This window comes from Danio rerio, chromosome 16 (assembly GCF_049306965.1).
Source record: "Danio rerio strain Tuebingen ecotype United States chromosome 16, GRCz12tu, whole genome shotgun sequence".
NCBI classification, from domain to species: Eukaryota; Metazoa; Chordata; class Actinopteri; order Cypriniformes; family Danionidae; genus Danio; species Danio rerio.
The window spans coordinates 38,355,058-38,375,905 of record NC_133191.1 but is presented as its reverse complement, the minus strand read 5'-3'; the positions used below and the strand labels follow the sequence as shown (position 1 = coordinate 38,375,905).

General features: G+C 35.8%; 1 protein-coding gene across 29 annotated transcripts in view; it reads left to right on the top strand.

Annotated features, from left to right (window-relative positions):
* Positions 1–20,848, top strand: part of ptprub (protein tyrosine phosphatase receptor type Ub) — a 442,833-nt gene that overhangs the window by 210,673 nt on the left and 211,312 nt on the right. For all 29 annotated transcript variants that reach the window (XM_009292423.5, XM_073924678.1, XM_073924674.1 and 26 more), the window contains 1 exon segment: positions 15,495–15,766. In XM_009292423.5, the coding sequence (XP_009290698.2) occupies positions 15,495–15,766 (272 nt within the window).

Here is a 20,848-nt window from a genome sequence, read left to right as displayed (position 1 = left end):
TTTATTTACGAAAAAATATTTTATTCTAAATTTATTATTTAATATATATACATACATTTGACAAGTAAACTATATATTTTTTTTTATTTAATAAATTTATTTTAATATAATTTTAATTGTATTGTATTGTCTTGTATTGTATTGTATTTTATTATTTTAGACTTGGTCTAAAATTACTATTCTTCAAAAAACAACAGCAACAACAAAACAGTTGAAACAATTAAGCTAAAAGCCATATTTTCTACATTTTTAGGTGCCTGTAATGTCTATCCTTTCGTTTTTAAATTCTTATCTCATCTTCTCTGTTTCTAATAATCTTCTTGTTTTCCATTCCACCTTTATCTTACCCGCCTTCCTGTTTTCTCTTTCACTCTCTCTGATCGTTTCAGGCCACAACTTTTCGAGCCCATATTAACTTCTTGTGATTGCATCTTTCAGCCGTTCTCTCGTCCACCTCAGCGCTGTCCTTGGTCATTTCTTGACGCTCTCTGTCCCTGCTTCCTCTAAGATAGCATCTCAGTTAGCTGGCGAGTGGCTGTTTTTCTGTGGCGCACCGTTTGAATGACGATGGGCTCAATCACTCCAAATCTCGTTATGTATGTTCCTACGCCCTTGGGAGGGTTAGCAGCGAATGGATGGGACTTTATCAGATTTCACCAGCCTTGGAGGCATAATTCACCAAAGGTCACCTTATGTTTGATATTTCTGGTTTATGTGAACTGTATGTCTGCAGCGGTGTGCAACGGTGGCTTTGCGATGAGGTGAATAGTCAAAGGTTAACCGGTGACGGCTCTCGGTGTAAATATCAAAAAGGCAAGAGGGACGTCTGACCTTATTGAGAGGTTCAGTACGAGATTCTTTGCTCTTCTTGGCTGGGTTGCCGTCTAAAATTCCCTAGAAGTAAACAATACCTTGTTTTGGTAGCTTCAGCTTGTTTTAAACATTTTCCTTGTGTCTTGCAAGGTTAGTGTATTTTTCAACTTAAAGGGCAGGGCTATTTTACTCCTTTTTTCAAGATTTAATATAAATATAATATAAAAGTCTTTTGTGTCTCCTGAATGTGTAAAATTTCAGCTGAAAATACTTATCAGATTATTTATTATACCTTTCTGAATGAGGAAAATTTGCAGCCTGATCCCACGAGAAAACGTAAGTATTTTGAGTTTTGCCAGTTTAGTGACTAATTCATAAGAATTCGTACGAGTTTAGCTGTACAAAATTATACGATTTTAAAAAGGAACCCCCAAAAACCACACCCCTAAACCCAACCGTCATTGGGGATGAGCAAATCGTACTAAATTGTACAAATTAAATCGTACAAATTCATACGAACTAGCCACTAAATCAAAAAAGTTACGAATTGCCGTGAGATAGTGTTGGAAATTTGAGTTTTAGGTAACTGTACTGTAACTGTTTTTGTTGCCTGTGGCTTTAATGCAGATAAGACAAGCAACAGACCAGAAGTCATTAATTTCCAATAGAGAGTAGTTCAGGAGCTGTGTGGAGTCTCCTTATGTGGAAAATTCGCATCCAATTTGAGCTGCGAATACGTTGAAACTTCTGCAACTAGAGCATATGTGACTGGCCGCCGGATTTAATGTATTCGTGTGTGATGAGAAATATTTGTTTCTATGTTAAATGGTGCACAACATAACTGAAAATTCTGTGTGACTGCCACAAGGGGTGTATTCCGACAGTCGTGTCTGAATGCCGTGTGCAGTGGAAAGGTGGCTTAAGACCCACAGAGATCTGTTGCAACTCATGTGAGATAAACAGCACAGTGACAGATAAGAATGAGAAATGCTAGAGTAACAACTCATGGTTATTTGATGTATTTGTTGTAGAGTTAATTAAAGCCTTTCTGCAATGATGAGTCACACACAGTGCTGTTAAAAAGTTTGTGTGATGAAGTTTATAGTTTATACTAAGCGTTCTAAACTTTCCTCGTATTATTTATTTTCTGCGGAGATGGGCACAGGCATGGCTAAAATCAATAATGAGCCATATACAGTAGCTTGTCATTGCTGGGGTTGACAGGCATTTTGCTGATAAACTTTCTAGAATCGGGTGACACATCCAACTCCAGCAACAGAAAATAGACTATTTTACCCGCAGATTATTTTTCACTTTCCTGCTGCAGTGACATGGTTTTCGGGCGTAATTTGTTTGTTTCTTCTTATCTTCTTCTGTTGCTTTACTTTGTATATTTAATTTTTAGTAACAGTAACAAATATGATTTCAGTAACAAATATGATTTGATATGTAGCGAAGTGCAATACCCAAGGCAAATCAAACTTAAGAAAAAGTAAAATTACAGACCTTAAACACCACTCTAAATAGTACAAATTCACAAAAAAATACTCAAGTAAAGTAAAGTGAGTAAATGTGATTCACTACTTTCCATCTCTGGTAGTTATGTAAACATGTGTAGTTTACTTTTTTAGCAAATGAAAAAAAGATAGAATATTAGAAATAGAATAGAAATATTTTTCTGTAAACAAATTTGTAAGTATAGATATAGACTGTTAAAGCGCCATCAGCAGACTTATTAATTCTAAAAACAAGGATTATTTTTTGCCTTTTATTATTTTATTTTAGTTTGTTTTTCAGTGATTGTTGTTGGTTTCATTCAGTTTTAGTTTTTCTTTTAATTATATATTTTTAACATTATATTACAGTTAACAAAAAGGTTTTTAGACCAAGTTTTAGTCTTAGTTGTTAGTTTACTAAAATAACCTTGGTGTGTTTTTATTTATGTCTGTTTTTTTTTTTAATGATAGCGTTTCAATGCTAACACAGTCCATTTAAAAATAAAAAGCGAAAGGCTGAGGGAGAAAAAAAAAACTTTGAAGGTTATAAGTTTTCATCATTCATAAAAGTGAATGAGGCTTGCACTTGACTCTGGCTGACAGTAATTATGATGTCTTGGTTTACACAAAAGAATGGCTAACCTAGAGTCATGCTAAGTAATAAAACTTTGGGTCATTTTCAAGGATATCACTGAATATGTATGATCTCTAATGCAGAGAATGATGTATGTTGTCTGTCTGTAATAAAACCAGGAGCTTGATCCGTTACTGCTTAAGTTTCCTTAGACTTGGTTGAAACACGGTGGAAATGTTTTATGAATGCCACAAATTACTGTGAACCACTGAAGCATCTTTGCAAGAGTATTTTATTGACTGCTTTTAAGAGTAGTTTTGTTACACAATTAACCTTTGAATAATCAGTAGAAATGTTTTCTTTTGGAGTGATAAGACAGAATCAGTTTACTTAATTGCAGCTACACTGAACATTTCCTGAGATCATTTTATGAATCCGATTATATCGTAATTGTTTTTTTTTTTTGTGATTTCAGCTTCAGTCGACTCCTTTATTTTACTACTTTTGTTTGACAGTAACGATGTAGTTGGAACATTTTTGGTCAATCAACTCAAAGTGGGAACAAATAAACTGTGGTGTTTGTAAAATATGTTTTTAGCCCTATTTTCCTCAGACCAAGATTCTCTAAATCCTCACAGATCTAAAATCCCCTTTGTTTAAACGTGGAAAGGTGCTAGGGAAGGTCTGGGACAGTGGGTTTTGATATCACTTGTACAGCCCTGCACACACTTTCCAGTCACTTTTTTACATCTTTCTACCACCAAATTGGGCCACATTTGCATTCAGAACTGTCTTAAATCATAGTAGAATAAACACAGATTTACAGTACAGAGAATAAAAAGGTTCAAAACAGGATCTATCTATGTTTTCCATCTAAGACTGACCCTATCATAAATATTGCTCCAACTGTCACTCATCATTAGATCAGGCAACATTTTATTATTATTTATTTTCAAATTTGTTGAGTGTTACCATAGGTGTGTCATTGGTGTGATCTTCTTTTGTTGCCGAAGCCACATTTTATAACCTAATTTTGGACATATTGTGCATGCAGAGATGCCTTTCTGCAGACTTTGATAGTAACCAGTGGTTATTTGAGTTACCGTGGCCAGTCTATCAGCTAAAACCAATTTAGCCATTCTCTTCTGGAATCACCAAAGCATTTCTCCTCGCAGAACTGCCGATTTTTTTAAAATTGTTATTTGGACCAATTTCTGTAAATCCTAGAAAAAGGTTGTACTTAAAAGTTCCAGTTAACAAAAACCCAGACATTCATGTCACATGTGACATTCATAAGACATTCATTATTTCAACCCAGGCTCAATGGAAATATGTGCTCAGGATTACATTTTTGAGAACCGGCAAATACGTACCCTGGACTACGTTTGTCTTGCAGATTTTGTCATCACAGATCTGAGGGTATACATGTGTAAATTTTTGACACTGTCAAGTAATTTACCTGGACATGTTTTCTCATACACACCATTTTATTTCCTTGGGTGTCTGTATACATTTCTGTGTATTTTAACGTTCTTTTATTTTACGTCCATGAGAAAAGACGGTTGGTTTGTCGTTGTACATAATAAATAAGCTAAATATCGACGGATACATATACCCTTCCCTAAAACCAACCGATACTGTTTCCAAATGCAAACTAGAAGAGAAAAGCCATCGCATGTTATGCTTATACCATGACCTCACGCTGCTTTTTAGGGGTTTTATTTTACCTGATTTCTTGAAAATTCCCTCATCTGACTTGATCCCAGGTTCACCCTACCTCTCAAAACTTGCAGCATTCGCGGTGAGCTATTGAGAATCCAATTATGCTGGAAAAGCCATCCATATGGAGGTCAGTAGTTAGCAGTACCATGTGTAGCATTTGTTGTACACATAAAATGCAGCCTGGGGGCACATATTTGTCAGTTCTCAAAAATGTATACCAGGGAACATTTTCCCACAGCCTGTGTTGCATTATTAAGCTGTTTTAAGAGAAATAGCAAAAAGGAAAGAGCGAAAGAGCGAGAGATAGAGAAATGGATCTGAATGCAATGAAAACCATGTTTTCCCCTGGCCATGTTTTTGGCGGATTTTCATTATATGGTTTAAGAATTTACCAGGTCTTAAAAATCATGGCATATATTGTTGCGTCCAAAAAAGATTTTCACTTAAACACTGTGACATACGATCTTCCAACCATTAAATTTTGCACTGTGTAGACCCTCCTCAAGGCTACCAATACTGTAGATACACAATTTCCCCCCTGACAATTGCAGTATAATTCTTACTGTTTACTGAACCAAGTACCGAAGTCTTTTTTCAAACTTCCAGTACGCTTACCCCATTGACTTCCACTGTAAACCCCTAGCGTCAACATGTTGTTTTTGTTGTTTTTGTTGTTTTCACAAACCGAGGAACAAGCCAGAATTACTTTCTGTGCAACACAGATGCAGTCGATAAAGCTTGTATTTATCCCCCCAAAAATTCCCTTAATACCCATGGTTTAGGGGAAATTACATATTGTATAATCAACGTCTTAGTCCTCTGGGAGAAAATGTAGCAGCTGCGGTGGCTTTCTGAGGTTTCAGGCTGGCACACGAAGATTGGATTCTGATCTGAAGCCCGAGCAGAAGATAGTGAGATGCAAAATGTCAGCGGCAATATATAGTGTGTCGTGTCTCTCGTCCACCTGTGAGGAAAAGAGGGACAGGGTGCCAGCATACCTAGATGGGTTCTGGGCCCTCCGACTGAGATATATGGTCAGCTCTGTTGTTTGGGTTCAGATTCAATATGATATGATGAAGCGCAGACTCTCCACAGCGAATTCAATCAGCGTCTCCTTGAGAGAGTTCTGGAGTGTGTGCTCTCAAATATCGCCATGTGTTTTCCACTGTTTTTATGGAAGCTTTTTTTTGGGGGGGTGGGGGGGGTCTGTCTGGTTCTGCGTCTTTCAATCAGAATGTCTGTCAGTTTATCATACTGTCTGTAAATGTATTCCTGTATGCATGTACATTAAAGGTATTGATGTTCTAGGTGGACATCACTGGTGTAGATTTTATCAGGTTGTAATGGCAGCAAGTTATTATCTTAATGAGTGAGTTATGAAGACATACATTTTGATGATTTGTTTAGAATGCTGCTGCTTTGAGAAGAGAATAATTTGTTCATTTATTAATTAATTCAGGCAATGAGCTGTTGATTGAGCATTATTTGATTGAAAGGTTCATTTAATACGCAATTTGAAAGTATTGTGCCTATGTTACGTTGAATACATTTATTTAAATAGCCTTTGATAAGAAAATTGTTCATTGGACAGCATTGGGCAGGATGTAGAACATGTAAAACAAATACAGATTTGGTTATACGAGCAATATTACACTGGTAACAATGTGCGATATGGCTGTTATCAGCAGCAACATGGAGGCATGTGTTGGCTCGAGGATGCAGCAATCAGATTCGAGAACCAGACAGAACTGTTGTATATCGTAACCTAAGAATTATAAGATTCTATATGACATTTTTGTCGAAATTGAGTTATGGGATGTTTTTTTTATAAGTTGTTTACATTTTAAGATTTTAAAAAACAAATGTTACACATATACTATTTGCTATATGGAATGCAAAAACTTTGAAGCGCATTATCTCAAAATAATTTAGAATGCAGATATATACAGTATATATATATATATATATACACACACACACACACACACACACACACACACACACACACACACACACACACACACACACACACACACACACTCACACAATTGAAGCCAGAATTATTAGCCCCCTTTGACTTTTTTTTATTTTATTTTTTTTTATATTTCACAAATGATGTTTAACAGAGCTAGAAAATGTTCACAGTATGTCTGATAATATTTTTTCTTCTGGAGAAAGTCTTATTTGTTTTATTTTGGCTAGAATAAAAGCAGTTTTTATAAAAAAACAAACAAAAAAAAACATTGTAAGGTCAATTTTATTAGCCCTTTTAAGTTATATATTTTTTTCGATAGTCTACAGAACAAACCATTATTATACAATAACTTGCCTAATTATTCTAACCTGCCTAGTAAACCTAATGAACCTAGTTAAGCCTTTAAATGTCACTTTAAGCTGTTTAGAAGTGTCTTGAAAAATATCTAGTCAAATATTATTTACTGTCATCATTCATTCATTTTCTTGTCGGCTTAGTCCCTTTATGAACCTGTGGTCGCCACAGCGGAATGAACCTACAACTTATTCAGCATGTTTTTACGCAGCGGATGCCCTTCCAGCCGCAACCCATCTCTGGGAAACATCCACAAACACACACAAACAAATTCACACACACACTCATACACTACGGACAATTTAGCCTACCCAATTCACCTGTATCGCATGTCTTTGGACTGTGGGAGAAACCGGAGCACCCGGAGAAAACCCTCGTGAACGCAGGGAGAACATGCAAACTCCACACAGAAATGACAACTGAGCTGAGGATCGAACCAGCGACCTTCTTGCTGTGAGGCGACAGCACTACCTACTGCACCACTGCCTCGCCTCTACTGTCAACATAGCAAAGATAAAATAAATCAGTCATTAGAAATAAGTTATTAAGATTATTATGTTTAGAAATGTGTTGAAAAAAATCTTCTCTATCCCTAAACAGAGGGGCTGATAAATTTGCGAGGCTAATAATTCAGATTTTAGATAGATAGATAGATAGATAGATAGATAGATAGATAGATAGATAGATAGATAGATAGATAGATAGATAGATAGATAGATAGATAGATAGATAGATAGATATGACATTTTTAAATTATTATTTGTTTATTTAATATTTTTATTTTTTGCATTAATTGAATAATGAGATCTTAATGTTTTTTATAACACTCTTGATGTTGAAGTGTTTTAAAATGTGACTTTTATTGATATTTGCAATAGTGATATGTCTGGATGGGTGCAAAACACTAGTAAAACTTTTAGTACTTTTTCTGTCATATTACAAACATATTTGTTATTTTATATTAGTATACTATATAAGTTAGTTTGTTAAACTTTAGTATTAAATCGTCAACATCAAACTTCGACAGGCTGATCAATAAGTCGTTTAAGGACCCATAGTGCAACTTATCAACAGAAAACACTTGTGAATTACAAAATATATAAACTGTTAATTAACTAATATCTTTTGCAGTTTACTAATCCAACAGCAATTGAGTGATGATAGTATTAAACTTTAATTATCAATTTGATCAAAGTCAACATTTTAACCTTCACAAGCTTGAGAAAATCAAGAGAATCTTTCAAACTTAATAATACCCTGCTTACAGTAACCCTCAACAGCTCCTCTGTGGGTTGAGGTACATGTTAGCTCTTTCTCATTCTTTGTTTTCTTCCTTGTGATGTGCTCTTCAAATGTCTCTAGAGTGCAATACGAAGAAGCCTTGTGAAATCTAATTAACCAGAATGCCTTGAGAGAGCCTGGCTTTTCACACATATGTACAACCAGACATACATAAATCACCATCTGTCCCTGTAGAAGGTGCTTTAGAGAGGTTCATAGAGTCGTTAGCTATAGTTATAACTCTGTTTAAAGGGACAGTTCACCAAACTTTTAAAATTTTACTTTCTTTTTATTTATCCTATTTATTTATCCAAACCTATTTGAGTTTATTTTTTTTCTGATGAACACAAAATACGTTTTATTGAATAATACTGTAAACCTGTGGCCTTTTACTTTCAGAGTTTTTGCTTTTTCCAATACAGAAGTCAATGGTTACAGGTTTCGAACTAAAAAAAATAAAATAAAATAATAAACTATATATATATATATATATATATATATATATATATATATATATATATATATATATATATATATATATATATATATATATCTTTGTGTTCATTAGAAAAAGGAAACTTATAAATATTTATTGTTTCCCATTGCTGGGTTGTGGCTGGAAGGGCAACCACTGCATAAAACATATGCCGGAATAGTTGGCGGTTCATTACGCTTTGGTGAACCATGATTAATAAGGAACTAAGTCAAAGAAAAGGATAAAGATTTGTAACCTCTTAGGTAAACAGTGATTAAAATAGCGAAAATAGGGTTATGCTATGCTGGTTTCCCTCCAGCTGTGGACATTGCGTAACTGAAGCAGAAAGCACTGCGCTATATAACCATTAGTCTCATTGCACTATGCAAAGGCGGATAGATTTTTGCTGTGTCAACCAAAGCACAAGTGTGAAGTGTGTGTGCTATGGTCAAAGTTCAAATTAGCTCAATATTCTGCTCTATTTTTATGCTTATGCATGAACTGCACACAACTGCTCATCGGGAAAGCTATGTCCATTCAAATAATGTGCTGACAAGACATTTCTATGTAATATACTTGTTCCTGCTTTTTCAATAGCATCACTGTGCTGTCATGGCAACCGCTGTAAACTTGCGCCTCTCCATTGATTAGGTTTATTAGAAAATGACAGGATACTATTTGATGGAGATGCAACTATTTAAACATCTACAATCTGAGAGTAGAAAAAAATCTAAATATTGAGTAAATTACATTTAAATTTGTCTAAATGAAATGTTTAGCATTGCATATTACTAATAAAAAATATTTTTTATATATTTACTGTAGACAATTTACAAGCAACACAGCTATCTTTTTTTTTACTTATTTTCCAATAATTTTTGCGACGAAAGAATAATTAATATTTTGGCTTAGCAATGTACTTTTGACTATTGGCATAAATGTACTTGCACAAAAGAAGCTGAAGCAAGAAGACTGCTTTTGTGGTCCATTGTAATTGGGATACATGATTGTACTTTTTTATAGCTGCTGAGTAAAAAGTCAGGGGTCGGGAACCTTTTTTCAACAAAGAGCCATTGGAATATATTAGTTTTTCCCCCGATGTATGTTTAAAGGAGATAATAATTTTTCAACATTTTTAAACATAATAGTTTTAACTAATTTCTAATAACACATTTATTTAATATGTGCCATGATGACAGTAAATAATATTTTACTAGATATTTAGTATTTTGGCATTACCACTCATGAATGTTGTTTGCATCTACAGTGTGTGCAAGTTTACCATAGAAAAGTTGTTTGCCCTTTATTGGTGTCGCAATTCAGGTATATTCACAGCACCGCACACGCGCATTGCTTGAAACGTCCTTTCATTATCAATTGAGTTCTTATTCATTTTGCTATAAAAAATTTACAATAAAAAAGGAACTCTTATTGTATTTTCAATAGGAAACTGATTTCTATTGACAGTTATAATATTTTTTTTTTTTTTTTAAGTGAGACAGCCGGAGAGCCATATATTTTTGGTCAAAGAGCTACATGTGCCTTGCGAGCCATAGGTCCCGTACCACTGATATACCTTATTTAATTAAATGTAAAAGGTCTTACATTCATTCATTCATTTATTCACTCATTCATTTTCTTTCCAGCTTTGTCCAGCTTTATTAATCTTGGGGTCGCCACAGCGGAATAAACCGCCAACTTATCCAGTACGTTTTTACGCAGCAGATACCCTTACATCTGCAACCCATCTCTGGGAAACATCCACACACACTCATTCACACTCATACACTACGGACAACTTAGCCTACCTAATTCTCCTATACCATATGTCTCTGGACTGTAGGGGGAAACCGTAGCACCCGTAGGAAACCTACACAAACGCAGGGAGAACATTGAAACTTCAATCTGCCCAGTTGGTGGAATGAACTCCCTAACTGCATCAGAACGGCAGAGTCACTCGCTGTCTTTAAAAAGCGACTAAAATTTCAACTATTTAGTCTCCACTTTCCTTACTAATATGCAACTACCTCTCTGACTACTCAACTAACTACAAAAAAAATAAAAATAAAAATACTAATGCTTTCCTTCTTAGACTTTACACACCTGAAACTTGCCTACAGCACTTATTCATTGTTGCTCTTATACTGTAGTTGTGTAAATTGCGTCCTTGTCCTCATTTGTAAGTCGCTTTGGATAAAAGCATCTGCTAAATGACTAAATGTAAATGTAAACTCCACACAGAAATGCCAACTGACCCAGCCGAGGCTCGAACCAGCAACCTTCTTGCTGTGAGGCGACAGCACTACTTACTGCGCCACTGCGTCGCCAAAAGTCTTACAAAAGTGCATCATTTAACGAAATAATAAACCATGGCAGTACGGTGGCTCGCTGGTTCGAGACCCGGCTTGACCAGTTGCAAATTCTGTGTTGAGTTTGTTCTACCTGTGTTCAAATGGGTTTCCTCCGGGTGCTCTGGTTACATTTTATTTTCGGTTTTGGCCCAATCCCTAGATTGATCATATATTTAGCTTGAAATGTGCTCATGCCATTTAAAATTTTATTTACTATCTATGATATCATTCGTACAGTGGCTTAGATATAAGAATATGTTTTTCATGGTCAGTTTATATTTAATAAGTTGTTATTATTCTCTAAACGATACTGTAGATGAAAGAGTCAAGAACAACACCACTAGTGGATTTCTGTGTCAGACGTTCATTGCATTTCAACTTGACTGTAAAGTCTTAAAAGTACTGTAGCTCGCAGCTGTTAACCTTCAGCTTACGAAAACAGCTTTTTTTTAATGAATGCTTGATGTCCTTCTCTTTTGAGCTCCGTCAGACCATATTAAAGCTCCTTTGATACCAAGGCAACCAGGAAGGACAGTCTGGTCCTTTCTCGTATTTTTCAAGCGAGTCAACAACACAAAGACCTTCAGATAGACTGATGATTGTCTTCCAGAAGCCGGGGCAGAAGGCAGCGTTTTGTTTGATAAGCAGACTGACGCTTGAAGGGTGTTTGGGTTGGCATGTCCATGTCCTGATTAGAATCAGGACTGAAAATTTATAGCTATAGGGTCTTCCTCATGTGTACATGTATGCATATTGGTGGTTCATCTGTAATTATTCACTTAGCCTCAACTTGCAGATGGAGCCAATAACCTTAATGTCCCACCGTCCTTTGTGTGCAAACAGAACGTCATGTTGATTAATAACAAGCCAGCCGAATGTTCTCTTGTGTGCTTGCATGTGAGATTAAGGGCATGTTTGGTGATATGAAATCTTGGTTTTTATTTATCAGGACATTACTGCATATACTGATCATGGATTTTTGACATACGTGATAGTGTGATGATACAGGATTTCTCAATTTCTGGGGCAAATGTTGGAAAAAATTTGAACTTTCTGGCTTCTCGTTGATCATGTAAAAAAAAAATAAAAAATTAAGTTTAGTGGCGTCTCTGATCTTACGACTTTCTTTGCCTGCACTAAAAAGATTTGGTATAGAAACTCGTTTACGACATACATTGCAGGTATATTTTGCAAACAGATAATAAGAAACAAGTAACATGGTTATTTGAAGTATTAAAAGTCAGTCATACTTTACCCAAAGCTGAAAATTATATAATCATTTATTTAACCTTCATTTGTCACAAGTGATATGTTGTTAGAGTTTCTTTTTTTTCCATTATTTTGAAAAATGTTTGAAGGCTACAACAGTTGTCTTCCATGGTATTTGCTTTTCCTACCATGGGTGTCAATGGTACATGGTTTCTAACATTTAAAATATCTTCTTAAACTCATAAAGGGTTAGAACTACTTGAGGGAAAACAAAACATTTAAGTACTCTAATCTTCATTTTACTATTATTTACCATTTTTAAAAAAAATGATTTAACAAGTATTTTTTTTTTTACTAGTTTACAAGTATTGCTTACCAGTTTAGTAATGATTTGATCAGCTATAGTTAGAAATTACGTGTAGTTTTTCTCCTCTAAGGGCTTATTATGTGGTCTCTGTCGCCATCTTGTGGATGGACAACTTCAACCATCTTTGCTGTGCTTAATGACAGGCTGGTGACTGTGTCTCCAAAAGTATAAATATTTAAAAATAGGCACTACCATTATAAATAAACTGCATAGTTGCAATCAAAACAACTACATGCTTGACTAAAAACGCCTTAAAAATATGTTGTCCAACAGTAGCAATATTTGTCAAACTGTAGAGCAGTGGTGCTCAACCCTGTTCCTGGAGATTGACCTTCCTGCAAAGTTCAGCTCCAACCCTGATCAAACACACCTGAAACAGATTAATTTGGACCTGAACAGCACTTGATAATTACAGGTAGGTGTGATGTGCTGGAAGGTCGATCTCCAGGAACAGGGTTGGTCACGCCTGCTGTAGAGTGTCCTCTGCTTGTTGCTGTATGTGGGTGGAGTAATACACAAGGGTAAAGGGTTAAGAGGCTGGACGGATGCTGTTATTTGCAGAATATTGCACTGCTATTAGCCAATCAGCTTCAAGAACCAGACAGAATGTTCTATATAATAACTTTTATTTAAGCCAAACTAAGTTAACTTTCTCCATAAGAAAAAAAAAACCTTTTTTTTTATTTAATTTTATTTAATTTTATTTATTTGCTAATGATTCGAATTCCCCAGGCTAATAATTTTGTCTTCATCTGTACAATAGGCATGCAATAGCCATTACAATCTTTATGAAATAATTGTTGTATTCTGAGCTATTTTAATCATGTTTATTGTCATTTTTAGACTACCTAGAATATCTGCTTTGCTTTAAAATCATCCTTGGTAACAGAACAGCTCCTCTAATTGAAGAATCACCCGTGTATTCACCTGTTTTGAGTATCTGTGCCTGTTGCTATACCAACACCTCACAAATTCCAGTCTTTGTGCGGAGAAATATTGCAATTGTCACACTCCTCATGAAACAGAGAGCCTGGAGGCTAAAAAGAGCATGAAAGACATTTTAGTATTCCGTGCTGCGTGTTGTATCTCTCTCTTTCTCTCTCCCCCCTCTCTCTCTCTGTATGCTCAGCATTGAGAGAGTAATGCCAAAATTGTCATCCTTTGTGAACTCACTGAAGGGAGAGATACTCTGCGGAAAGAGACAAATAGACAAACAAGGGCTTTTGAGAAATAGGAACGGGGAAAACTACACAGAAGTTTCCGAGGAAGCTGTAATACAACAGATATGCTCCGTGGAGAAGCTGGATATTTATTTCCCCCTCAGTCTCTTTTATTCTCTCAGAGCTTAGTGTATATGTGCCTGTTTCTTTAAGCAGACACGCTCTAATATGCTCTAAAGCTCCCCACAAATGTTTGTAACAACAGAAGATATGAAATGTTTTCTTATTCACTGAAAACATTTCATATCCTTCCTTTCAGTTCTTTGCTATATTTATCATATCGCATGTATATATTAATGCAACTCTAAAATATTTAATGACCAAACACAGTTAAAATTCAGTTTTTTTTTGTTGCTTACTGTTTATTCCAGTCAAATCCTGTTTGACTTTCTTATTTTTTAGTTTTGACATTAAACAACAATTATGTTACAGAGTGCAGAGTTGATATTAACCTTTACAAAAGACAAAAATACATTAAAATGATAACAAAAATGTGACCCTGTGTGCTATTTTGAATGCTATCTGAAGTCATGTGATCTAGAACAGGGGTTTTCAAACTGTGGGTTGTGACCCATTAGTGGGTCGCACTGTGAGGAAAGGTGGTCGGCAAAGTCACTTAGCTACAGCTATATTTACGTTACAGTGAATCAAAACCAGTATGAAAATGACCAAATGACTCTTTAGAGATGAGTCTGTTTTTCAAATGAATCATTTAAGTTAAAACAAATGAGCTGGAACAATCTGAATCAGCACACATTTACACACACACACACACACACACACACACACACACACACACACACACACACACACACACACACACACACACACACGCACACACACACACACACACTCTTACACTACGGACAATTTAGCCTCCCCAGTTCACCTGTACTGCATGTCTTTGCACTGTGGGGGAAACCGGAGCACCCGGAGGAAACCCATGTGAACGCAGGGAGAACATGCAAACTCCACATAGAAACGGCAACTGAGCCGAGGCTCTAACCAGCGACCCAGCAACCTTCTTGCTGTGAGGAAACAGCACTACCAACTGCGCCACTGCTTCGCCTAAGCTTTTTTTAATCATTCAAACAAAAAAAAAGTTCTGATTTAAATGCATATTAAAAGTGGAAAAATTTATAGAATATTTTGAGGTTTCAAGCATAATTACATGATTTAATCTGTATAATCACATTAATTAATGTGTAAATCTACTGTAATAACCTGCATAATTACAGTAATAATCATCATCATCACAATAATAAATTTGTATACTTGCATTAATAACCTGTATAATTACAGTACAGTTATAATCTTTAAAATCACATAAATTAAAATAAAATGTAATATAATAATGTATATTTACAGTTATAATTTGTAAAATGAAAGCAATAATCTGTATAATTGCTGTAATAATTAGCAATAATGCCAGTAATCACTGTATGTAATGAACTGTAATTTAATTAATTTTGTAAGTATGTTCTGTAATTTAAGTCTTTTCAAGTAATTTTGTTAAATGGTGATTTTTTTACAGTGTATTTAAAAAACTATTATAACTATTTATGTTCATTTCAATGTTTGAATGTGTGTGTTTGCATGTGACGGTGCTGACCTTTGGCTGATTCTTCCCTCTCGCTGTGTTTTCTTCTTCCTCAAGGCTCCTACATGATGGTCAACTCCTCCCAGCATGCAGCGGGGCAGAGGGCTCAGCTTTTGCTGCAGACGTTAAGTGAAAACGACACACACTGTGTGCAGTTCAGCTACTTCCTGTACAGCAGAGACGGCCACAGCCCGGGGGCGCTGCGGGTTTATGTGCGGGTCAACGGCGGGCCGCTTGGCATTCCGGTGTGGAACGTCTCTGGCTCCCGCGGACGACAGTGGCATCAGGTGGAACTGGCAGTCAGCACTTTCTGGCCAAATGAGTACCAGGTGAGCAACATAACAAATCAGGGAGCATTTCTGGTTGATTACACAGTACAGGATGTTTGTAAGTTATTCTTGCTTTCTGACAGTGATTGATGATAGATGCAGAAAAAATTGACAAGTTCAAAGTCCCTGTGAAATTAAAAGAAAGTTTGTTTAGATGCTAGCATTAGACCCAGCTTGTTTTAAAAAAGATGTGTAATAGATGTCTAATAGACTTCTAAACAGTCATCTTGGCTAAAACAAGGCAAAATTTGGAACATCTAATAGACGTCTAAGAATAGGCCAAAACTAGACTAGTCATCAAATAAACAGAAATGAATGAGTACACATGTAAAGTCTGTCTAATCTGTCTATTTTATGACTAGTCTAGTTTTGGTCTATTCTTAGACATCTGTTTAACTTTGTTTAATTTTGTTTTGCCAAACTGTCTACGTTTAAACGTCTATTAGACATCTATTAAACACAAACTTGTTAGTTGGGCAATGTAAGTCTTAAATCTATCTATCTGTCTATCTATCTATCTATCTATCTATCTATCTATCTATCTATCTATCTATCTATCTATCTATCTGTCTGTCTGTCTGTCTGTCTGTCTGTCTGTCTGTCTGTCTGTCTGTCTGTCTGTCTGTCTGTCTGTCTGTCTGTCTATCTATCTATCTATCTATCATCTTATATATATATATATATATATATAAGCTAGTGTGCTCCAAAACAGTGATTAAAGTTGCAATAATAAAGAATAACCATCCAAAGTTTGAAGTTTGCCTAAATGGATTGATTATTTTTGGACGTCACATCATACTTTAGTTTTTCATTAAATCTTCAGACCAATCAAATGCTCTATATTATCTGACATGTCCCATCACCTTCGAGACACTATTGCTATATGTGCTTGATTTGAACTACTCTCACTGGCAGAGCTTTGATAAAAACAAACGCTATTGGATGGTTTTGGAAAAAGGGTGAGGGGCTACTCTGATCACTGTGTCTTCATTTTTCAAAAAATACACATTTCAAAGCACTTTGCAGGACCTTTAAGTGTTTTATTTATTAAATAAAAGATTCCAGTGTTGGTTATTAGATGAGGGTAGTCAATCCATTTGAAGGGTCCAGTGTAAATGCTGTGGAATATATGGTACTGTACCATGATGACCCTACTAGCCCGAATATAAATGTAAGTAGCCTAAATAGAAAATACATTATTTATTAAATTAAAACAAAAACATACATTTACATATAAGCATACAAAAAATCTAATGGCGTTTTAGTGGCTTTTTCCTTTATTCAACAACAAGTGGATTTATTGTTGCCATATCAGCAGCGCAGCACATCCATAATTAGCCAATAGGTGAAAGTTGGCCATTGGTTGTTCTAAGATGATGATTAGTTTGTTCACAGTAGTTGTAAATTTTTCCAAACTTGTTATTAACTGGCCCAAGTGAGTCATTAGTTGTTAATGTGTCAATATAAAGTCTAAATTAGTATTTAGATGACCTGAGAGAGTCATTAGTAGGTACAAATTGGTCATCAGTTAGTCTAATTTGCTTACTAGTTGGTCCAAACAGGTATTTGACTAGTTAAAACTTTTCAATCACTAGTCTAAGATTGTCATTAGTTAAATAAAGCTGGAGCAAACTTTCTACTGGACACTACACTAATGGACAAAAGTTGATCATCATATCTAGTTGATCATTTGGTATCAGAAGTCGCTTAAAGGCAAAGACCTCTAGATTACAATTTTTTAACCGAAATAAAATATGATAATGTACAGTATATAATATAAAGTCATGGTGCAGTGGAAAAATAATTAATATTTTGCGTGACTCCCATTAGCTTGGATGACCGCATCCATACATATCTGCAATGACTCAAATAACTTATTAATAAAATCATCTGGCATGGCAAAGAAAGCGTTCTTGCAGGACTCCCAGAGTTCATCAAGATTCTTTGGATTCATCTTCAATGACTCCCTCATCTTACCCCAGACATGTTCAATAATGTTCATATCTGGTGACTGGGCTGGCCAATCCTGGAGCACCTTGACCTTCTTTGCTTTCAGGAGCTTTAATGTGGAGGCTGAAGTATGAGAAGGAGTGCTATCCTGCTGAACAGTTTGCCTCCTCCTGTGGTTTGTAATGTAATGGGCAGCACAAATGTCTTGATACCTCAGGCTGTTGATGTTGCCATTAGTTCTGCAGTTCTCTTGCAAGCCCCCCATACTGAATGTAACCCAAACCATAATTTTTCCTATACCAAACTTGACTGATTTCTGTAAGAATCTTGGGTATTTGTTATGATTGAGATGCAGTTCAACAGATGATTCATTGGAAAAATCTACCTTCTGCCACTTTTCCAAATGATTAACTAGAAGTCAAGTTATTATTTGTTACTCTTACAACTGGGCTTTGCGGCAAGACTTTTGTCAGGTGGTGTAGTTTGTGGTGGTCAAATCAGTTTTAGAACATTGTGGCTGGGCAGATATGTGCAATTTCAGTTTAAAAAAGATTCTATGCTAATTGCTTAGTAAAGTGTTCCACAAAATAACAATTTGACTGACAGTGGATGTAATCTCATTTGCAGGGTTGGTAAACTGGTTTTTAACTGCGTGCCTATAAAATCACTTTGACATTAAGATAGTATATCAGTGCTCCAGCAACATTAGTGTACACAGACATCTCTTTTCCTCACAACAAATAGCATTGCACAACCAATGATGAACACTAGTGTCTTATTAGTCATGCCCCCTGCGCTTTTTAATTAGCATTGATCTCAGCATGAATGTAGGTTAGTGCTGGAGGGATAGACAAACCCACGACATAGACAAAGTCAATAGTGTTGACACATCTTACTCGACTAGTAACCTAATTTCTCTACTGTACCATTACGTATGAGACACAATCATTGCTTATGGAATGACAGCTGGTTCACGCCCCCCCCAAGCCAATCGATTGGTGTTAATTGTTGGTCCACCATTGGGTTGCAGGCGGCTGTAGAGGTGAGAGTGGCCAGGCTCAGGGGGCTTCATCCATAAATTCAATTTCTCCTTTCTGCAAACTATGCGCAGCTGTCAGAAAGCAATTAAGTTGAGTAGTGTTCACTTTATCGAGAACTGTCAATCTCTCCAACCTAATTAACTTTCACATGCCGGTGCAAAGATGTGGCCTTCATGTGTAAATAATGGTCCTCCCGCCAGTCAACAAGATGTGAAGGTGGAGGGGACATGACAATAGGGGGAATTTGTTTTGTTTGTGTGTCTACATGGTTGATTCAGTGTTGCTTTGAGTTTTGATTTTTTTTTTTTTTTTTGTGAAAACCAAGAAATGTGGTTGGCTAGTGTGACCCCATTGTTCTTTGTCTGTTTGTGGAATGCAGTTGGGTCAGTAATAATTAATGTTTTACCATTAACTTTGTTTTTTTTTAGTAATACACTTAAATTTTGGCAAACAGATGGTAACACCAGATTAAAATTTGTAGCTTTTGATGTTTGATGTTTGATCTAAAGAACTGTAATCGCTCAATCAATGGATGGAGTCAGTTGTGTGTAAACATGTCAGAGGAGTGGACATCATTGTGGCCAAAAGTAAAGTTAAATGCAAATTTTCTTCCCAAGAGCTTCCTGTTGCCAGAGAACTTATGTGGACAGTTAATACAGCGTTAATTAGATACTGTGCTTCGTATGAAACTTAACAGGCAGCTACTGTAGAAAAGACGAAACTGGGGTGATATGATCATATTTCCCTGACCTGGTGAGAACAATAGCAGCTGCATTCTAGACTAACTTTAGCTTTTTTTTTTTTTGAAGATTCAGGACAACCAGGATGCCATGAATGCATGAACTAGCTTTCTGTGTCAGAAACAGACAACATGTTCCATAGTTGGATGGCTGTTTTATTTCATTTTATTTTTTTTATTTTTTTATTTTTTGGAGGATGAAGTATGAGGAGTCTAAATCCAAACTGTATCCTAAAAGATTTTGGTATACAGATTTTTGGTTCAATGAGAATTTGAAAGAAAAACGTACTGCTCATCCATTCTTTTAAATCATTAATACCATTAACTTTGTTAATTTTGATATTTATTGTGGTCTTTGATGAAACATGTAGCTAATATATAGCATAACAGTGAAACTAACCTCATTTTTTTAATGCCAAATTGTAAGCAAATATATTGAAAACCAGAAAGGGCCTAATACAGATCCTTGTGGCACTCCAAACTTTTCTGCTTTTAATTTGGATGATTTCAATGAAATAATTAAAGCTGCAAGCAGCGATGAAAGGGAGCTCGCACCACGGCTCGCTGCTCGGTGGCCTCAGGATCACCAAGAATAGTGTACAATAATAGTTTAAGCTGATAAATATAAAATAAACCTGAGAAAATCACCGATTTATGCCAAACTTTATCTTGTCAGCAGGTGGTGCTATGACTGTGACTCAATATTTGCTCGTAGATGTCTTTAGAAGAGGAATCTCATCGAACGTGAATTTTCAGGCAGATCAGACATTGTGTGGCTGCGTTATAAATACGTCCTTCTCCATGATGATATACTAAAATTTGTCAGTCCACCATGGGCACACTCTTCATTGAAAACTCTAGATCTTTACAATTTAACATTACAAAGGGCTTTGGATTAGACTGAAAGAATTTGTTTTTTGGAGTTTAGAGAATTTGGAGTTTGTTACAGTGTAAAACATATTGTTTCCTGTCTCCAGCAGGTGACACTATAACTGAACTTGAATAGTGGCATGTAAACGTGTTCAGGACATGACTCATTAAACATGTGGATTTTGGGGCAAAGCAGACAAAGCATGTCTGAGTTATAACAACTTCGTGATCATAGCAAAACATCACATTTTCCGAAGCCACCATGGACACACCCTTCGACGAAAACTCTAAATCTTTGCAATTTAACATTGACCTGTAGATGACAATGCCCATCTTTAGTGTTAATCTGATAAAATCTTGGAGAAGTTCGTTAAAATACAACACCTGGAAACGTAACTTTTTTTTTTGCAGAGGAAGATATAGTATAAATATCTGACTTCCTGTTGGGTTTGAGATTTCACCCCAAGAGACGTTTTTGTTGGT